Source organism: Pyrus communis, chromosome 2, assembly GCF_041283825.1.
Source record: "Pyrus communis isolate YQ-2024b chromosome 2, ASM4128382v1, whole genome shotgun sequence".
Lineage (NCBI taxonomy): Eukaryota > Viridiplantae > Streptophyta > Magnoliopsida > Rosales > Rosaceae > Pyrus > Pyrus communis.
Window position 1 is genome coordinate 4,950,078 of NC_142566.1, and position 21,921 is coordinate 4,971,998.

At 36.4% G+C, this 21,921-nt stretch overlaps 2 protein-coding genes across 3 annotated transcripts; one reads left to right on the forward strand and one right to left on the reverse strand.

Moving 5' to 3' along the window:
• The first annotated feature begins 3,910 nt into the window (after nt 1-3,910).
• LOC137747618 (pleiotropic drug resistance protein 2-like) lies at nt 3,911-11,771 on the forward strand. 2 transcript variants are annotated; one of them, XM_088682687.1, is made up of 20 exons: nt 3,911-4,773; nt 4,895-5,015; nt 5,436-5,524; nt 5,732-5,816; nt 6,083-6,373; nt 6,457-6,547; nt 6,648-7,548; nt 7,671-7,831; nt 7,941-8,044; nt 8,140-8,305; nt 8,392-8,517; nt 8,614-8,720; nt 8,823-9,155; nt 9,289-9,579; nt 9,687-9,770; nt 9,865-9,998; nt 10,116-10,343; nt 10,451-10,622; nt 10,734-10,988; nt 11,126-11,771. In XM_088682687.1, exons 1-20 carry the CDS (start codon nt 4,364-4,366, stop codon nt 11,393-11,395), a joined length of 4,419 nt encoding a protein of 1,472 aa, XP_088538813.1. In that variant the 5' UTR covers nt 3,911-4,363; the 3' UTR covers nt 11,396-11,771. The 2 variants fall into 2 exon arrangements, with proteins under 2 accessions (XP_088538813.1, XP_088538815.1); XM_088682689.1 differs by lacking the exons at nt 3,911-4,773; nt 4,895-5,015 and having other exon boundaries at nt 5,452-5,524; nt 5,722-5,816.
• A 1,275-nt stretch (nt 11,772-13,046) lies between these two features.
• Nucleotides 13,047-19,010, reverse strand: LOC137748130 (uncharacterized). Its single transcript, XM_068488217.2, has 3 exons — nt 16,179-19,010; nt 13,993-14,303; nt 13,047-13,783 (listed from the first exon to the last, which is right to left on the reverse strand). The coding sequence occupies exons 1-3, from the start codon at nt 18,464-18,466 to the stop codon at nt 13,422-13,424; spliced, it is 2,961 nt and encodes a 986-aa protein (XP_068344318.2). The 5' UTR covers nt 18,467-19,010; the 3' UTR covers nt 13,047-13,421.
• Between the last annotated feature and the right edge of the window lie 2,911 nt (nt 19,011-21,921).

Below are 21,921 nucleotides of genomic sequence, written 5' to 3' on the forward strand. Positions count from 1 at the left end.
CAACTAATTACTTTTGACAATAAATATTACTCTAACCGAACATTATGTTAGTTGACCTGGATAGAATGGCAGCAAGACCTCTAGTGCCAATTTTGACGCTGCCTTCATTTCTATTTTATTTATTTTTTAATTAGTGGGGCTCATAATCCACTGCAAGATAAAGCATTAAAAATAATTTACTGTGTATTTTATTTTAAAGTGGGCTCTATATGATAGTAAAATAATAACTAACATACCCATTTGAAATATAAAGAAATTTGACATCATATTTCACAATGCCATATCAACCATTAATTAAGAATTTGACAGAAAAAATTAAATACCCATTGAAGATGCTCTTATATTAATGATCTATACATTAGGAGGAGGTAACTCAATAGTCTTAAAAAGAATCATATGAGCACAAGAGATCACATTAGGGGTTTGACTATAATAACCATAGCTCATAGGTAGAGCATTGCATTAGAGAAGGATCTTATTTCATTCTAATTCTGAATTGTACAGGTTATCTACTTATATTTTACATTGACTTGGGAGCCATGACATATGGTTAGTTGTCATTCTTAGTTGGTGAGACCCATGAAACGAATCACTTGTATTTCATAGTTAGGGTTGAACTAATATTCTAGTGTATAGCGTGTTGGGTTTCCACCTATACGTTCCGGATCAAAACTTCCCCTTAATAATAATAAATTAAAAAAGCTTATTAAAAAGATTATCACTCTCATTGCCTTGCCGATTAAAACTAATGGACACTTACTCCGAAACCTACGATTTAAAAGTATGATGAACTAATTAATTAAGGAAATGAATAATTAATGGATGCTAGGGAGACTAAATTTTTAATTGACATTTAATTAATAATTCAATCATCTACAACCACATTATTTGATTTGGAAATCTGATTTAAAAAATTTGATTCCTCTAACGTTATGTCCATGACATGATATAAATATGGAAGAACCAAAGAGACCCAATGACAACTGACAAGGGCATGCCCGCTAGGGTTTGAGTGTTGAACATAAAACCAGTTATCGGTTTCAGTAACTTGAAAATTGAAAGGACAAAATGTCAAATCGAGATAGTTGCTCTCAATTAAAGGAAGTTGTGGGAGTGGGAGTGGATAAGAAAATGTTTAATTGATTTGATATGATGTGGGCCCTACAATTAATTCTTACTTTTATAAAAATAATAGAAATTCTTTTTTAAAGGCATCCCTACCATTAGACAATTTACAATCTTAAAACTTAAAATTTTTAACCTAGACAATTTCCAATCTTAAAACTTAAAATTTTTAACCTAGACAATTTAGGTTTTAACCTAAAAATAATTTTTTTCCTCTAATTTTTATGGGTTAAATTTAGCTCAAGATTACTAAAGAATGAATTTATGATAATTTTTTTTTTCTTAAAGTAACTTAAAAAAAATTATATAGACTATCCTAATTTAATTTTATGAATATTTTAATTCAAAAATATTTGAATTCCGATAAATATTGGAAAAATTACTAAAGCAACACCAAAAAACTCGTGAAACACTATGAAAGAATATGAAATACATAAAATAATTTTTTAATTACTTTAGCCGTTAGATTTAAATTTGAATCATTAGATTTTTTTTTTTCTACCGCTAGATTTAATCATATTAGATCTTATTCGTTAGGTTCAATGAATTTATAAATATAAAACTACAAAAAGTTACATATATATGGAGGGCCAACCTCACTAACCTGAGAGGAATCATGGCCTATATTTGCTCTAGAAATGAGTTTTTGGTCAAAAACTCATATTTATCTCATGTTGGAGCAAGTTTGGGTAAATTTAAAACTTAAAATTTGAGTTTTACTTCAAAGGTTGGAGATGGACTTAGGAACCAAAAAAAACACCACCGCATCTAGTTGAGAAAATCACAGAGAAGTGGATATAGAAAAAGATTCAATAACCTTTATTTGTCTAATTGTGCAAAATTGTGGATAAGATTCCTCTTGACTTGCCAAGACCTTCAAATTGGGAGTTGAAACAATGTTAGCCAAAATGTAAAAGAAAATAAATCAACAACGTTTAGAGGACATGATCTGAAGTTTTCTAACTGTGGATGAAGATGAAAGTGACGATATATAATTTGCTCTGAATGTGACTCAAATAACGTCATCACGCAAAGACAAAAATATGAAAAGACAAAAGAGGAGAGGAGGAGAATGCGACTTGTTCTTCCTTCTCCAACACTAAATCCAATGAAATTCGGATAATATGGAATTATGATAGTTTCAAATTAAAATCTGAGTGATTATATGGGGATTTATAATAGAGAAAACGAAATCTGTATCACCGCTAGAATGTAAAGGCATATCGGTTTCTCTTGGTCGATTGGAACAATTTTTTATAGCGCATTGGTCAGATAAGCGTGTTTTCTACACATATTTATTGGGAGGGTAATCAAGTTGCTAATGTCCTCGCTTTTTTAGGCGCGGCTGGTAGTGCTTATTATTGGTGGTCATGTTCTAGATTTTGCAGCTGCTGTCCATGCTTGTGATCTTGAGTTCGTCCTGTTTTTCATTTTCGTTGATGTTTCTTTGTTTCATCCTTTCAAACAAAAAAATTATCGATTCAGAAGAGTCCTAACAAATACAGAGGAGAAACTTGTATGGCGTGAATACATCACCATAGTAACGTCTCGTGCTAATAATGCAAGTATATTGGTTAGTTTCTCTACCACAAGGCACTATATATAACGGTGTTTCCATGCCATTCAAGTCCCCTCATCCACTTATTGTACAATATGGGATTAATTAAGATCATGAACGTACGGTGTTCAATGCCCAGATTTGACAGTAGCAAACAAGAACAAATCGAATAGAACAAACAGCAAAATATCATTTACCTTTAATTTGCTGGGAAAGGGAGGTCCATAAATGGTAGTGGATTATCCGAGGGAGTGGGGCAACAACTGAACTTTCTTCCCGGACCAAACTTTAAATTCATTAATGGTTTCATTAATGGTTTCTTGGCACCGTTTATCTTGGTTGCTTTCTCTAAAACCCACCGACATCATCAATTTTGGTGGAGAAAACTCATTACTTGTTTTTCTTGCATTTTTTTTTTGTGGTTGACAATTATACATATTTTTTCTCTTACAAGAACTTGCGATTTTCGATATCTTAAGCTGTTATTGGCATCCACAGAAATGAATAAATTGTTATTGATACTCTAAAATAGTATTCGTGCACTCCTCTGTTATTAAAAATACAAAAACGATAAAACCGGCTGAAAATGTGAGAATAGAGTTCAAGGAGAGATGAAAGAGGGGTTGATTGATACTATAGATGGTGTGAGGTTTTGGTTTAGTGGATTGTTCTGAGAAATAAAGCTTTCCTCTTTGATGCACTACTATTCAAGTTCAAACTCTATCATTTTAGTTTAATTTAAATAACAATATCATTTGTAATAGAAAAATGTATGTTATTTTACTTCTCTCCTCCATAATTCTTTGAAGACTTCTTGTGTTATTATTGGAAGAATGGGAAAAAATGCCTTTTATTTTTGTTTAAAAAGAATTGAAAAAATGGCAAAATATGCTCGCCCAATTATATAATATCTAGTATATATTATTACGCTGTCACAAATCTTAGAAAAAACTGTTGAGAGTACAATATGCTTATAAGTTGGACTACTCCTCATGTTATCAATTGGTTTTATGGTAAAATTCCTTTATGATATCAGAGCAAGATATTCCGTGTGTAAAGCTAATGACCACAAGTACTCACATCACCCGTTTGTGTTGTCCCTGTAAGTGTCAGGCTTGAAAATTTGTCACAAGTGAGGGCCTGTATTAAGAGTACAAATCCCACATCAAAAATACAAAGAAACCTTGCATGTGCTTATAAGTATCCAATTATTAAAACCTTAACTTGAAAAAAAAAAAAAAAAAAACTACGTCTCCATGAAACCTCAACTTTAACTTTCTTCATAAACCACGTCTACATGAAATTCATGGAGGAAGCTTCCCAAAAGTGAGGAAGTAAAAATAAAGTATCCTCCAAGGATCTCCCTTTCAACTGTCCCCCAAACTCTGAAGATACTCATCTCTCTCTCTCTCGCTCTATCTCTCTCTCTCTCTCTCTCTCAAGCCATGCAACTAGTCATTCAAGATTTTCATGCATTATTTGCTTCAATTTTTGTTCTTTGAAACAAAAGCTACATGATTTGAAATTTGTTCGCTCCCGCTCCAGGTTTTTTTTTCCAATGCATGCATCTCCACGGCCATAGCTTCGGTCCATTTAAGATCTTCGACAGAGCTTCCGGCAACTTACTAGCAACATATACAGCATTGAATACACCATTGTATAAACAAATTTAAGTAACAAATGGCGGCGGAATTGGCCGGAGATCATGGATCAGCTGTGAGCAGCTGGAGGAGGAGCCATGGATCAATGAGCAGGAGGAGCCATGGATCAATGAGCAGGAGAAGTTGGGCGTCCACGAGTTTTCGCGAAGTGTGGAGCAATCGGGGGGATGTGTTCCACCGCAGCGGGAGAGCAGACCAGAAGGACGAGGAGGAGTTGAAATGGGCAGCGATAGAGAGGCTTCCAACAATTGATAGGTTAAGAAGAGGAATGCTTAAGCAGGTGTTGGATAATGGAAATGTTGGTTATGAAGAGATTGACGTTACCAATCTCGGAAGGCTGGACAAGAAGAAACTCATGGAAAATATACTCAAGATTGCTGAACAGGATAATGAGAAGTTCCTTCAAAGGCTGAGAGATAGGACTGATAGGTGGGTGAATCATACTTTTATATGGTTTTTTTTTTTTTTTTTTTACAGATATTTGTGGTGATAAATATTTTTTATCTGGTGATTTAGAAGTTGGAAACTGTGTTTGATTTTGTCCTGACAGGGTTTGGATTGAGATTCCGAAGGTTGAAGTTCGGTTCGAGCATTTATCAGTTGAAGGGGATGCATATGTTGGAACCAGAGCACTTCCTACTCTGCTGAATTCCTCCATGAATGCCATAGAGGTACTTTGTTCTGTTTTCTGCTTTTCTATGTATCTTTTTCTTTGAATTTTTCTCTATTCTTTCCCCCTTTTTCTGTAAGACTGTAAATCCAGAATTTTATTTATTTGTGATCATATGTGCAAGGATAGAGCTGTATATAATTTTATCTTCAGTTTTCGAGTTCTTCGATCTGAAAAGGGTGAATCGTTTCTACCTTTTTTTCTCGATTATTGTATGGTGATAAATATGGTCTTTTTCGAGCAAGTTTTTTCTGTGGTAATATGATTGTATACAATGAATTGTAGTAACAGTTCGTACTTCCAAAGATTGTGTTTATTTATACCTAATAGAAGCTGGTAAGTATGTGTGCGTCCATGTACGCGTCTACTGAGAGCGAATTTTTTGTTCTGCTATTCTTAAGTTTGTGTTTTGTGTGAATAGGGGATTCTTGGACTCATTAAGCTCTTCCCGTCAAAGAAAAGAGTAGTCAAGATACTTCGTGACGTGAGTGGAATAGTTAAGCCATCACGGTAATGTCCAAGTCTTTTCAAATTTACATGTTGAAATTGGTTGTTCTTTGATTCCTAGACTAACATTGTCAATCAGACACCCAGATGTTCTCTAATAGGCAAACTTTTGTCGTTCTTCTGATTTAATATGATCGATGTACTAAATGGATTGACTGTATTTGTTTAACTCATGCTATGTACTTTGCTGATTTTGTTAGCGTTTTCCAGAATGACACTACTTCTGGGACCTCCTGGATCAGGGAAGACAACTTTCCTGCAGGCACTTGCTGGCAAGACGGATAAGGATCTAAGGGTGCGGCATCCTCCTTCCTTTGCACACTAACAATGTCTTTCATATGTTAAGCAACATCGCCCCTCAGTCTTATTGTTCATCATGAAGCATGCAAATGCTGAAATATTACAATAAGTAAATGTTTATGATTCTTGTTAATTTGACCGGTCTTGGAAAATTTTATCATGAAGATTGCACAAACTATTTCTGTGAAGTTCAGTATCTCACAAATAATAGTTTTCTAAATATTAGAAATTCTAACTTGATCCCCATCGAATATATAACAGGTATCCGGAAGTATCACTTACTGTGGTCATGAATTTTCGGAGTTTTGTCCTCAAAGAACATGCGCGTATATCAGCCAGCATGATCTGCACAATGGTGAGATGACAGTTAGAGAAACGTTGGATTTTTCAGGAAGATGCTTAGGGGTTGGAACCAGATATGAGCTACTGGCGGAATTGTCTAGACGAGAAATAGAATCAGGAATTACACCTGATCCTGAGATTGATACATTCATGAAAGCCACAGCTCTGGCAGGACAAGAAACCAGTTTATTTACAGACTATATTCTGAAGGTTAGCTTGTTCTTGTTGGTTACTTATTTTTCGAATAATGCACATGGAGTCTAAAATTGGTACTAACTAAGAAACTTTAACAGCTACTTGGATTAGATATTTGTGCTGATATTTTAGTGGGTGACGAGATGCGAAGGGGCATATCTGGTGGACAGAAGAAGCGTCTTACTACAGGTTTGTATACAATACACAAAAATGCAAGAGAACAACACTTAACGGACAGTTCATAACACAACCCTGTTTTCTAATAAGAAGTCGGTGCGGATGAATGCAGGAGAAATGTTGGTTGGACCAGCAAAAGCTTATTTCATGGATGAAATATCAACCGGTTTAGACAGTTCGACAACATTCCAAATTGTCCAGTTTATGAGGCAGATGGTTCATACAATGGATATCACCATGACAATCTCTCTTCTGCAACCTGCACCTGAAACCTTTGACCTTTTTGACGACATTATCTTACTTTCAGATGGTCAGATTGTTTACCAAGGTCCACGAGAGAATGCACTCGAATTTTTTGAGAGTGTAGGTTTCAAGTGTCCGGAAAGGAAAGGAGTGGCAGACTTCCTGCAAGAGGTTATTTCCAGAAAGGACCAAGAACAATACTGGTTTAGGCAGAATGAAAATTACCGATATATTAGCACATCGGAATTTTCAGATTATTTTAAAAGTTACCACATTGGTCAAAATCTGTCTGAAGAACTCAGGATTCCTTATGATAGATCTAAAACTCATGCTGCTGCATTAGTGAAAAAAAAGTACGGAATCTCAAACTGGGAACTCTTCAACGCGTGCTTTGCAAGAGAGTGGCTCCTGATGAAGCGGAACTCTGCTCTATACATATTCAAGACTAGTCAGCTCACAATCATGTCAATAATTGCCATGACAATTTTTTTGAGAACAGAAATGAAGCACGGTCAATTACAAGATGGGGGGAAGTTTTATGGTGCACTATTTTTTAGTCTCATAAATGTAATGTTCAACGGGATGACTGAGCTAGCAATGACTATATTCAGGCTTCCTGTATTTTTTAAACAGAGAGATGCATTGTTACACCCAGCATGGGCTTTTAGCTTACCAATTTGGGTCCTCAGGATCCCGGTATCACTGATTGAATCAGGATTATGGATCATTCTCACATATTACACCATCGGTTTTGCTCCTGCAGCTAGTAGGTATGTGCCCAAAAATTTAACTAACGTGTGTGTACAATGCTATCTTTATTGTTTAGATATGATCCACAGATGATAACGACTTCTTTAAACTATTCTCAGCAGCACATTTGAAATTGATGCAGGTTTTTCCGCCAACTATTGGCATTATTCAGCGTGCATCAGATGGCCCTATCACTCTTCCGCTTCATTGCAGCTCTTGGCAGAACACAAATTGTTGCAAGCACACTTGGCACCTTCACACTGCTATTGGTTTTTGTCCTCGGTGGATTCATTGTTGCCAAAGGTTCACTGCGCTTGTATTTGTCCCATCTATAGAATAATGACTCAAGTTTCTGTATTAGTTTGTTATATTCCTGTATGAATGAATATGTTATCTTCTCCGTTTCATACAGATGACATCGAACCATGGATGATATGGGGCTACTATATTTCTCCTATGATGTATGGACAAAATGCAATAGCCATCAATGAATTTCTTGACGAAAGATGGAGTGCAGTAAGATCTCCTTCCTATCATATATCATTTTATGTCAGAGGCCACATCTATTCTTATAATCTGACTGACATTATTATTCTGTTTCTCTGTTACAGCCTAATATTGACCCGCGAATCCCAGAACCAACAGTTGGAAAGGCTCTCCTAAAGGCCAGAGGCATGTTTACAGAAGAGTACTGGTACTGGATATGCATAGGAGCACTCCTCGGGTTTTCCTTACTTTTCAACATCTTGTTTATTGCAGCACTGACTTTTCTGAACCGTAAGCGATCATTTCTCATGACAAGCATTATTTCAGTTATGTGAATAAGATTTTGAGTCCAATACTGCTTTCGAAACCATATGCAGCTTTCGGAGATTCTAAATCTATTATTTTGGAGGACGATGAAAAGCAAGGAAGTAAAGAGCAGCCAATCTTGGATAGAATGGGATCCCAGGAATTGAGTTCAGCATTTACTTCCCCAATGCTTAAAGGTTCAAAACATAAAGAGTTATACATACTGCAAATGTTTCTTTTAAAAGGCAGATAAAGGAAGCATGCTAATGATGATACTATGTGAATAACTACAGGTATTGATATGGAAGTGATGAAAACTACGAAGCGAGGAATGCTGCCGAAGTTTCAGCCTTTGTCACTTGCATTTGATCATGTGAACTACTATGTTGATATGCCTGCTGTAAGTCTTCTATGCATCTTTTTCGATATGTAGCATCACATTATGGTGAAATTGTTTAAGTCCATCCCCCGTGAATGCTGAAAGCTGTTAGTTGTTCATCAGGAAATGAAGAGACAAGGAATTGAAGAGGATCGCCTCCAATTGTTGCGAGATGCTAGTGGTGCTTTTAGGCCTGGTGTTCTAACAGCATTGGTTGGCGTCAGCGGTGCAGGAAAGACTACCTTGATGGATGTGCTAGCAGGAAGGAAAACTGGTGGTTATATTGAAGGAAGTATCAGCATTTCCGGTTACCCAAAGAACCAGGAAACCTTTGCTCGAGTTAGCGGTTATTGTGAACAAAATGATATCCACTCTCCAAATGTAACTGTTTACGAATCTCTCGTGTACTCTGCTTGGTTGCGTCTTGCAAAGGAAATTACGAAGGAAACACGACAGGCATCTTCTTCGACACATAACTCATTGTTGATTTTATCATTTTTTTGTGACAATCAAATTTGTCAATACAGGTTTTTTAATTTCTTCCCCCACAATGTATATTTATCGTAGTTTTCTCCTTTCTGACATGTAGATGTTTGTGGAGGAAGTCATGGATTTGGTTGAGCTAAAACCTCTGAGGAATTCCTTAGTAGGCCTTCCTGGAATAGATGGTCTGTCAACAGAGCAGAGAAAGAGATTAACCGTAGCTGTAGAGCTGGTGGCGAATCCCTCCATAATCTTCATGGATGAGCCGACATCAGGTCTTGATGCAAGAGCTGCTGCAATTGTAATGCGTACAGTGAGAAACACTGTGGATACAGGTCGGACGCTTGTCTGCACTATTCATCAGCCAAGCATAGACATTTTTGAAGCCTTTGATGAGGTATTCGACAATTCTCATTGTCCGAAACTAGTGGCCCGAGTCTTTCAATTTATAGTTTTTGTTAGCTACTTGCTTTAATTCGATTTGTTTTCCTTTTTTCCTCACAGCTTCTGCTGATGAAGAGAGGTGGACAAGTGATTTATGCCGGACCCCTTGGCCGCTGTTCTCAAAAGCTCATAGAATATTTTGAAGTGAGTATTACTTGTGACATGGTCATTAGAAATTGTTGAATTATAAACCCCACGCTACCTTCATTGTCAAACTAATGTCTATAACATCTTGCAGGCTATTCCCGGAATTACAAAGATCAGAGATGGTTACAATCCTGCAACATGGATGTTGGAAATCACTTCTCCTGCAGTTGAGTCCCGACTCAATGTGGATTTTGCGGATATATACGCGAACTCTGAACTTTATAGGTAAGTGGAACATTTAGGATCGCAATTGTAACTTGCATCGTTGTGCCTCCTTTTCCTAAAAATTCTTCAGTAATACGCTAACACGATGTTTATATCATTTGATTTTCTCCTTTCCAGGAAGAATCAAGAACTTATAACAGAGCTAAGCACTCCAGTCCCGGGATCCAAAGACCTTTATTTCCCAACCAAATACTCTCAGTCTTTTCTTACTCAATGCAAAGCTTGCTTCTGGAAACAACATTGGTCATACTGGAGGAACCCGCCATACAACGCCATCCGGCTCTTTCTGACTGTAGTTGTTGGTATCATTTTTGGACTAATTTTCTGGAACAAAGGAGATCAAACGTAAGACTTAAGGTTTCTCATTTTTTTGTTAGAATCAAGTACAATAGACTTTGCTTTCGTATTTGTTGCATATTTCTAAAGTTTATTGCAAAATGTTATCTCAATAGTTATAAGGAACAAGACCTATTAAATCTAGTCGGAGCCATGTATTCTGCCGTTCTCTTCCTTGGAGCAACCAACACCGCCTCGGTACAGCCTATTGTGGCAGTTGAAAGAACAGTATTTTACCGTGAAAGAGCAGCAGGGATGTACTCTGCGCTGCCTTATGCTTTTGCTCAGGTAAAAGAAGCCGAAACCTTTATATCAAGTTAGGAAAGTTGAGGCATGAGTTCAATCAAAGCAAACTTCATCTTCCATGGAGATATACAGTAAATTTCATATCCCCTGCAGGTGGCGATTGAGACAATTTACGTTGCAATCCAAACTCTGGCGTATAGTCTCATCCTCTTTTCAATGATGGGGTTCACTTGGCACGTTGACAAGTTCTTCTGGTTCTACTACTTTATATTGATGTGCTTTATCTACTTCACATTGTACGGCATGATGCTTGTAGCTCTCACGCCAGGCCACCAAATTGCGGCCATTGTGATGTCCTTTTTCCTGAGCTTCTGGAACCTCTTCTCTGGTTTCCTCCTCCCTAGGATGGCAAGTGTCCCGCCCAAGCTTATAATATGTTAAAAGATTTTCTCATCACAAGTTATACACATGAATGCTATTCACTTTTGTGTGACATATATGAAAGAAATCATTGCATTTTATTTATATACGTGCTGATGTTGCAGCAAATCCCGATATGGTGGCGATGGTACTACTGGGGTTCACCGGTGGCTTGGACAATCTACGGACTAGTGACATCCCAAGTGGGAGACAGAACTTCATTAGTTGAAGTTCCAGGTGAAGCTCGTATGTCAGTGCAGGTGTACCTTAAGACAAGATTAGGATTTGAATATGACTTCCTCGGAGCCGTCGTCGTGGCTCATATTGGTTTCGTGCTCCTGTTCTTGTTCGTCTTTGCCTACGGTATCAAGTGTCTCAACTTCCAAACGAGATGAGCAAGTATATCGAAGTTTTTACAGCTCCATATTTATTTGTTCTTGAAAAGTTGATGCCACTGCAGTGAAAAGTTTAACTGAGAGTTGCATTAATACTTGAGAGAGACGCCGCATTGCTGGGTGGTATATATTAAAGCCAAGGATTGAGTACACTACAAGGCACCATATCCACCAGAGACATTCAACCGTACAAGTTAAATAGATTGAGACATCCAACCATAAAAGTTGTATGTATAAAACTCAAGGAAAGCCCACCTTTCTGTTTTCATATTAACACTTTTTAAGTGCCACACTTTGTCGAAATTTTTTTATGTGTACCCCGAACAGAATATGATTTAAAGTGGACGGTATAGTTAATATGTCTCACTTTAGGGTATATTCTCAATATCTTTCGATTATATTATGATACGTAATTTAGCGCCTTGTGTTTTAGGTACACTAAATAATCGATATAATAATATAAGCATGTTATTAGACTGTATTTGGATATGATGACGGTTTGAATTCAATGTCAGTGGGATCAAGCAACATAAGCATCTTACGTTACATTATAATCATAAATACAGCGAAACTTCTGTATAATCATAGTGTTGGAGTAAATCAATTTTATTACTGTAAGGAGGGGGTATTACTTAATAGAGGTCTAGTTAAAAAATATTAATTTTTTATATTTAATTATCTTTATTAAAAGTTGTATGGATACAAAGAACTACATTAGTAGTAGAACATGTCAATTTTGAAGATATAACATTGGAAATAGAGAGACACCTCTTTAATTTGACGGTTGAATGTCTTGACAAGCTATTTATGTTGACGATCTACTATGTACGTGCAAGCTCAAAGATGTAGCATCAACATTAAAAAAAATAAATCATTGTCCAAACAACTTTAGAAGAATATTTTAGTTCATCTTAAATTTTTATTTGTGACATTACATATTTTTGAACTTATTGACAATTATTACTATAAGAAACCATGTTTCTTTAAGATGGTACCTAGCAATTTATAATTCAAGTTTATATAACTAGCCAAAATTGGGACTGAAATTTTTATGACTATAATATTCCTTTATCGAATATCACTACAAAGAAGCTTTACTGTATTTGGGCGCCTTTTTGGACTTTGGCACAATCGCAGATTCTGTACACCCAGGGCTGTTCAATGAGTTAGATGAGATTGGACATTAGAGATAGGATTTAATTGACAGAGATGAGTCACATAACCCATATGTGTGGTTTGATTACATAGCCCATCATATTTTCTCTTATTTCGAATTGACGTTTGATGGATTGGATGAGATTGAACATTAACGATAAGATTAGATTGGCAAGGATGAGTTACATAACCCATGTGTGAGGTTGGGTTACATAGCCCATCATATTTTCCCTTATTTTGAAACAATAGTCAATTTTGTCCGTGTGACAATTTTTCTCACCAAATATTATTTGGAAATAACGCATCACATCATGCCCCCAAACGGAGCTAACATTGGACTCTTACCCCAAAACGGAGTGTCAAGTGTGAAGATCCCCATCTGTCCCAAAAGTAAATATACAATCTACTTCCAAAAAATAAAACACTCAGAATTTAAATTTAATAAAATGTAAAGCTTCTCGGATCACCAGAAAGTCCGCATCATGCATACTCATAATTTCCTTCTCACTCATATCATAATTTCTTTCATTCTGTTTAACGAAACCAAATGGCATTTTATACATGAAACTAATCCAACACAGGAAATTTGGCCTCAAGAACGGAATTTACGCCGCTCGGCCTTATAAACATGACTACGAATTGAAGCATAAACGGTACATTAGTTTGTTTATGTAATGTAAGCCACCACGCGTATAAATTACAAGCAAAATATTCGGGATTCCACGAGTTCAGAGTATTGTGCTAATAACAAAGCTAGCGGTGACTTCGAGTTTCTTACACGATAATTTCTTTTCGGTTCTCTTCAGGGCATGTTCTACGAGAGGGAAACCTATGCATAATTCTTAAATTAGTATTTGTGCACAACTATGAGCTACCTCTCATCAGGTTTGACGGGAGCATTGGCCAGGTCCTGAATCTCCTTCTTGCTCTTTATCACAGTCCAGCTCCTGGTATGGAAATCCACCTTATCCAAGTCCTCTACAATGCCCATGTACCCATATAGAAATCGCTCCTCCGCGTTGTCTCCCTGCATTGCTGCTTCGACAATTTTTCCATTCGAGGATGTCGCTCGCTCAAAATCCACTCTGCCACGCTGATGCTCTGCAAAATGCTTCTGAATCCTCTCTGCGTCCCCAAGCCCAGTAAAAGTTCCCAAGAACTTCACCACCAAAACACTTTGGTCAGCAGGCTTCCCTAGGCAAATCTTGATTCTTCCCTTGATTAAACCATTACCTGCCATGCCATGTAGAACCCAAAAGATTCAGAACAAATAATTGTTATCCTAACTTCAAAAGGTATCTTGCCATCATATCCTCCACTCACCCTGAATAATACATGGTACACTATATTCTTATTTTCTAGTTTACTCGATATTTTTAATAGCTCTATGCTCAAGCGTAAGTATTGTATAACTAAATAATAAAAACAACAAAGTCGCTTACTTCTTAGAAAAGCCTCGAGTGCCTCCATGGATACAACCTTCCAACTTTGAGGATTGTTGTCTGACATAGAAATATTGTGAACAACAATGACAGGAGGCCAGAGAATCAAATCTTCCTTCTGAGCCAAAGCTTCAGCCCTGGGCAAGACCTGGGGAGCCCATGTGACCGTGTCAGGGGGGACAACAGTACTCCACCCCAACAGAACACAAACTGCTTTTAGAAGACCCAAGTGCTGAGCCCTCAGCCCAACTCTGTGAGACATATATGCGTGTCTTACCAAGCGTTGAGTGTCCATGAATTCCTTCGACAAACTGCAACACATCATATATAAATAAACAATTGAAAAAGATAAAAAGAACATAAACAATGAAAGGACACAGTATTCGTGAGTACCATTTCTACTCCAAAAAAAAAAGCAAAAAAAAAAAAAACATAAGACAGAAACATCTACAATATCTCATTTAAGTATCATATACAAATTTCAGGCCCTAATAAGTATCATATATAAAAATTCAAAAATGAAAGACAAAAATCTAACTTTGATATCTTCATAAAATAACCAGTGAAAACAAAACCAAATGCTATTTGACGAATTACCAAAAAAAAAAAAAAAGGAAGCTATTTGACGACCCTCAACTGCTACAGTCTTGTTTGATTCAAATTAATCATCTTGCCTCTCATTTGCTACAGGGCTTCATTCCTTCGTATCAAGTAATACACATTCATAAGGTGTGATGGCTTATACCAGCAACAAACTACCACAACCTCCTTTTATCAGACTTGGGGCAGACTTGCATCAATTTAAGACACGTCTCTGACACAGTAGATATCCTCATAAAAGTAAGTGCGGATCAACCTTGGAGCAGTAACAAGACAAACCAATGCACATCTAACTCTCGATAATACTTTGTCTAATGATTGTTTTCTTAATTTCACCCCTTTAAGTTTTATGACATTTTACTTATTTATTTCTAATTTGGGTTCTAACCATCTTTTCTAAAAGCTCAAAATTATCTTACTCTTAAGCATATATAGGAAATAGCCCGCATATTCAACCTCACGACCAAGTAAATATTTGGTCTTCCCATGATAACAACATGAAAAATCATATTACTATGCATCGTTAGCAAACCAAATAATTGATCTCATTGCCACTGACTTCGTAGAACACTCCATGCGCTCTTGTGAAACTTTAAACCTACTCACTCACATGTTACCACAGAATCTTGCACTCCAATTTTCACTACAAATCCTTCTTTCCCATTTCTTACCAACTATAACTGACTAACTTCTACTTAACTGGCCAGTTTCTACACTCTCCATCCAGAAAATACAATGGATTCCAGAGCCTCAAAGATTAACTTACCCCAAGTGAGAAGCTATGGAACTTAACACTGCATCATAGGCTACAGTATGCTTTATGATCACATTTTTGCAGGCATTATAAAAATAATGTACTTTCATGAATGTATAAGCCTCCAAAGCTCCTTCAAAGTCCTGAGAAATTTTAAAAAATATTCAGGTAGAATAAGTGCATATATGAGTAATGAAACACTCTGCATTTCGACCTAGATGCCAATAACAGGATACCAAAATGGCTTTAGCAATTAAGTACGTATCAGAGGCCTATTTGAATCAATGAATCATTTCAAGCCAAGAACCTCATTTCTCTCTTGTTCACAATCCATCCTATGTACATCCTATCCCTACACCTCAAACAATAAACCAATTTGCATAATCTCTTTGCATCACCAAAGCCTAAAACTATATGTAGAATGTCCACATTTACTTTCGCCAGTGAACAAGGAACCAAAAAACACTTGAAGAGGCCCTGTATCATTTTCTGCCGGACTACGACGACCCTTGTTGATCAAATGGTGTCTGTCATTCCCACAACAAAAGCCATGTTACTTGGAAATTTCACCCATGATTGGTAATGAACAACTCCGCAAACAACATTTCGTATTAGAAGATGTTCACCCAATGAACAACAAGGAAAGACTCAAAAGACCACATAACTTTCACAAATTTAAGGTCATAACAAGTGACTTGAGTAGTACTAAACAAAACTAAGTAACAAAAGCTTAAAATAACTGCATCAATATGAGTAATACTAAAAACCTCCTGAATGAAAGATGAAAACTGGAGTCCCACTTAAAAAGAACATGACAGAAAAGAAAACAGACCTTCGGCCACATACAATGCAGAACAAAGTACCAGCCTTCCCTTGTTCCTTGTATCTTCTCCGAACAGCCGAGTTCATATTTAGCTTTTTAGAAAATGTTAAAAAGGCTTCATTTACCATTTGCATAAACTCCTCAGAGTCCTCGGATGGCTCAGGACCTGCAGAGCTCAGCCCATTTTCTGATTGATCAACATCAGTACCATCACTTACATGGACATCTTCTAAATAATTATCATGTCTTTTCCAAACTCGGTGCTGTTTGTGAACACTGCTTTTTATATCAGCTGTATGCAGCTTATGCCTACTTAATGGACCAGATTTTTGATGACCCTTTATATATCGATCACCGTGTTTATAGAATCTGACTGAATGCATTTGTTCATGTTCAAAAGAGTGTTGAGATGGCAACCAATCATCATATTCATATTCACCACGACGGTGCCCAACATATACCCTCTCAGCCTTACTGTATCTATCATGGTCAAATCCAGCTGATGCAGATGTATAATAACTGCCTAAATCTCCATCATTCCACTCTTCACCACTTTCATATGAATCTTGGAATTCTCTAGATGTCCACTTACTAGACACAATAGTTCTAGGATTATGTGTACTTATACCTTCTTCAGTAGCATAGTTTCTTTTAAGCATCCTATCTGCTGGTTCATATATTCCAAGCTCCTCTCTCATAATCTGCATTCCAGCAGGATGCCCACTCATCTCTGAGTCATATTTTGACACAGAAGACAGCCTGTCCTGATACTTCATATTAACATCTCTTTCAAAACCATAATCTTCTTTCTGATGTGCGACCTGAAAATCTTGTGATGCCCTGAAATGGGATAGTTCATAATCTTGTGACATTCTCCTTTCTAAACTGACATGTGTGCATTCTGAACCTGAATATTCCGCACCATGCTTTGATGTCTCTGATATTCTTCTTGAATCAGGGTAGTCTAATAAAGGTTGCCTCTGCAAAGTAGGATTATTCAGCATAATGCCCTTTCTTGAATTTCCAGAAAATTTCTCAGTATCACCCATTCTATCCATAACAGGGTTCATAATACTAGGTCTTGACAAATTTCGATGGTTATAAACCATTTGAGTACTATCATAGTCAAGTTGTGGTCGTGGAGGCATCATTTTATGTAAGTCATCAGATGGATATCTGCGATCATCAACTGGCATTGCCCTTGATTTCCGGTAAAAAAAATCTGCATGCTCACCTCTGTTAGGACTATAACTCTGGTAAAATGCCAGGTTCCCCTTGCCAGAATCAGGATCTCTAGGATAATCTGCTGGTGGCCTTTGTCTATATGCATTAATGAACCGTCTGCTACTTGAAAATTCATCCATAGAAGGTAAGTGTGGACCACCCCTATAAGAATCCTGAAATTCACTCCTTACATCTGTGGAGGAGCTAGGACGAAAATCCGTATAATGAGCACCTGACACCATGGGGTACAAACCATCCCTTGAAGTAAGAATGGGTTTCTCTCCTTTGTAGGATTCTGTCACTGGTAATCTATCCAAAGCAACAGGATCCGTATACTGAGGCCGTCCATGCTCAAAATGGGGTAAATTCGTACTCCGTGATGATGATGGTAGGTGTTCACAATCTTTTGCAGGAGCTATCACAGGATGCAGGTCTGGAGGTGGCCAATATGTTCCTAGTGCTGTATTATCTTGCATAAGTGTGGATTTTAATCCTCTTACCGCACCATCTTCCACATGCATTGATTTCTGACTCAATGTCCCATGTGTAACGCCAACCGACAATCTGCTTTCATTCAATTCCTCATTGCTGATTCTAGAATCATTGTTCTCCGACCCGTAAACTCGTCTACTATTTGAATCATCATTCACTCTATATTTTGCAGGCTCTACAAGTTCAGGTCTGTGTTGTAACTCCGAAGAAACAGGTGCAAGTGGAGGTGACGAATAATTCCTATGCATAACCCCAACTCCTTCATCAAAATGTGGCCTTTTCTGCATGCCGCCAAAAGGCAGAGGTGGTGAAGTTGACCTTGATCTCCGCCTCACCCGATCAGTCCTTCTACCACCCAAATGCCAACCATGGTCACTCCTTTCAATAGAATCAGTCCTTTGACTCAAACCCACATCCCCTGGCAATCCGCGAGGGCTTAAACTCCTCCCACTAGACTGATCAGCAGCCTCGAGTTGCATATTACTCCTCCTACTACTATTACTATACGGGTCGGGAGCAACCGCATGTAATCTAGAAGCTGGGGATTGCTTATTGAAATTCTCATGCTTCCGAGAATGCATTTTGAGATTCACAGCTCAAAACCCTCAAATTTCTATTTCATATAATTGAATAAATATGATAGTAAGAGCTCGAAAACCCTAACCCTAGCAACACAAATCCAATCACAGTGCAATTGGGAAAACCCTAACCATAAAAAGATTCATATTATTCGATAACAATCAGAGATCACCGAACGGAAATTGAATTCCATGAAAAGTGAGAATTTCAAACCTTTCGCTGGGAATCCATGAAATTTCTGTACATAAATACGATCGATCTTTCTCAGACTCTTTCAGTTCTCGATCATAAACCAGAAAGCTGCTTTTTCATCTCAGATTCTGTGATTGGAGCCAACGGGCGAGAGAAACTGATGCGTTGTTCTTCCATGGGAATTTGAATTTCTTGGTTTTTCTGGGTTGGTCGCCAAGAGAGTTGTCTCAGCAATCGATGCAGTTGGAAGGAAAGTGGAAGATGTTGACGCGGTTTTGTTAGTGGGGTGTACTTTTTAATCGCATTTTAATTACGCGGTTTAGCACGACTTTTTGGCTACGCAACCGTTGCTTTGAAATAGATGCCAAAATGTACACATCAGCTATAACAGTAGAAAAAAGATCACACAAATCTTCTCCAACCGAAATATCAAATTCTATGTGGTTATGACATGGATTGGCAGCAAAAGAGGTTGCTGTCACATTTGACAGCAGCTTCAAATGTTTTTCTTTATTAATTATTAAATGTATTTTATTAATCTTTAATTAATTTAATCATTTATTATAATTAATGTTGAGTTGACCTATGCAATTATCTTACTTTTTTCTTCTTTTTAATTAAAGAAGGTGAACAGATTACTGATTAAACTTTAAATGTCATTTATTAAATTTTAATTAGTTTAATAATTTATTTTATAAAATAATAATTTAATTTGACATATTAGTTGGAGAAAAAACTTTTAAAAGATGTCAAAGTACCACATAAGTTGTCAAAATTTAAATTTTATGTTCAAAATTTGATATCTCATTTGGAGATGGTCTAAGAGCATTTCTAATGAAAATGTCAAATGTGATGTAATTAGAGATAGGCAAAATACTCGCGGTTATGAGTAATTGCGGTTATTCGTCCATTTAGACTTCACAGTTATGGTTATAGGTATAACGGTTTACCTGTGAAATTTAAATGAGTGGTTATGGGTATTAACCGTGGTTATAAGTAGGTAACCGTTTACCCATTTATTTTATCTCTATTAATTAATAAAACCCTCTTTGTCAACCAAAAGAGGGTGAAAAGACTGCTTAGTCTTCTATCACACAAAAAAAATGATGGGCAATAATGTAATTTCATATGTCCAAAATTTACTTTTTTTTATTGAAACCTCACCTACATGTAATGTTAAAATACTTTTAATATTTATAAAAATACATAAAAAATAAAACAAAAACAAAAACAAAAACAAAATCCTCTCACTCCTCCCCCCCCCCACGTTTTCTCTCCCTCCCTCTCTCCTTCTCATTTTCTAAAAAAATATGCTCATACACACAAAGTGTGTAGGCAAATGCTAGTATATGTAAAATTAATACAAAACATGTTCTCAGTCCAATAATACTTAGCACCCAATAAATAAGCAAGGAATTCATTGGTCATTCTCTTATTAACATTGCTGCAGGAATGATGATTCTCATCTGCAAGGAATTCGCCAAATTAATTTAAATTCCTTATGGGTAACCGTGAAATTGGCTGAAATGTCTTTGAAACAATTTTCGTAACCCAATAATACTTAGCAAATATTATATTACTTTCATTGGTAACAGTTAAAAATATCGTCTGTAAACTATTATTTCAATTATTGGAGTGATATAAGGACTTAAAAAATTAAAATACGGAAATGTATGATAAATGTACCTATAACGGTGTTTAATTGTCAAAAAAAAAATTATAACAATTTTTTTTTTAAATTTTCAAGTTGTTAAAAAACATGACGGGAGAAAAAGGGGTAATGGTAAAAAAAAAAAAAAAAAAAAAGAAGAAGATAAACTGGTTAAAAATGGTAAATTGGCAAATGGGTATTAAACGCTTACGATTAAATGGGTATGATTAACCGTTTATAAACAATTATGGGTATGAGTATAATCTATTAGGCAATTACCCAACGGGTAAACGATTATGTGGGTATGAGCATAAACAGTTATGAGTAAATAACCGCGGTTACCCGCCCTCCATAACTGTTGCCCATCCTTAGACGTAATGTTAGATTTTCTATTTTCTAACTCATATGTGGGTTTTTGTTATAAATAATATTTGTATGACTTATTTAAAAATAATCAATTAAAATAAATTTTCAAGATTTATAATTTGTGCGGAACTTACATAATAAAATAATTAAAAAATTATTTGACATGAGCTTTTTTCGTATTCAAATTTGACATATGAGAATTCATATGGAATAGAGCTTATTCCTATTTTCAAATTTAATTAATTGACATTCCATTTCCAACACCAAAAAATAAAATTAAAATAAAATAAAAAAAATCTAGCCGTTTAGAGTAAAAACCAAAGTACAAACAATGTCTTTTCAATTAATGGGTTTTTTATCCCCACTAGCTCTTACGCGTGCAAAAGAATTTTTTTTTTTCCTTTTATCAAGAATTTTTTTATTTGTTAAATTAATGAGTAAACAAAAAAGGTGTTAATGTTAAATTTATGACATGAGACAAAGTTTTTGATGATGACATGATCAAATGATGTTATGTCTTGATACATCAATCCAAAATGAAACAAAATTACATTCATAAGATAAATTACAAATACAGAAGGAACGAGATCATCATGTCACATAAAGTACTAAAATTTCAAAAAATTGCATCCACAAATTAGATGGAAGCAAAATATCTTTATATACAACATTGCTTGCAATCCCATGTTATTTTTGCAATCCTTACATAATGAAGTATATAGTGCAAATATGTAAACGAATTGCTCCTGTAATGCACAGATTTTATTGATTAATTATTACCTTTGGTTGTGTTGCCATCTCTTCCTAAATTACTTTAGTCTAAAGAAGGAGGCGAAATCGCACGGTAGAAATGAACAGTGTTTTGGATGACATTTCAGTTTATTTACAAGATTGCCACTCAGATGCTTTAACCAGCGTTCTCTTAATTTACAAAATTGCCACTCAGGCTTAAGGACCAATTTTTAGCCGTTCGCTGCATTTCAGCTTTGACTCGGCGAGAGAGAGGATGGGGACATCACGGATGACAAATTGGAGAGAGACGATCGTTCCCATTTTTGACTCGGAGACAGCTGGGTGTGCCTGTGGCGAGCGGAGAAAGGGGGACAGAACGACTACAGAGGAGGGAGGCACAGGGCCTGACAGATTAGAGAGATATGGGAGCTACGGGTTTGGATTGAGTGAGAGAGATATTTAGGTAGGTGCTCTGACAGGATCTATGAGATTTTCTCCCATTTTAGAGAGAGATGG

Coding starts and splice junctions, on each gene's coding strand:
- LOC137748130 (XM_068488217.2), bottom strand. CDS start 18,466: ATGCATTCTCGGAAGCATGAGAATTTCAATAAGCAATCCCCAGCTTCT. Junction 14,304..16,178: donor TGCATTGTATGTGGCCGAAG/GTCTGTTTTCTT, acceptor GATGTGTTGCAG/TTTGTCGAAGGAATTCATGG. Junction 13,784..13,992: donor ACTCGAGGCTTTTCTAAGAA/GTAAGCGACTTT, acceptor ATGGCATGGCAG/GTAATGGTTTAATCAAGGGA.
- LOC137747618 (XM_088682687.1), top strand. CDS start 4,364: ATGGCGGCGGAATTGGCCGGAGATCATGGATCAGCTGTGAGCAGCTGG. Junction 5,817..6,082: donor AGACGGATAAGGATCTAAGG/GTGCGGCATCCT, acceptor AATATATAACAG/GTATCCGGAAGTATCACTTA. Junction 10,344..10,450: donor TGGAACAAAGGAGATCAAAC/GTAAGACTTAAG, acceptor TTATCTCAATAG/TTATAAGGAACAAGACCTAT.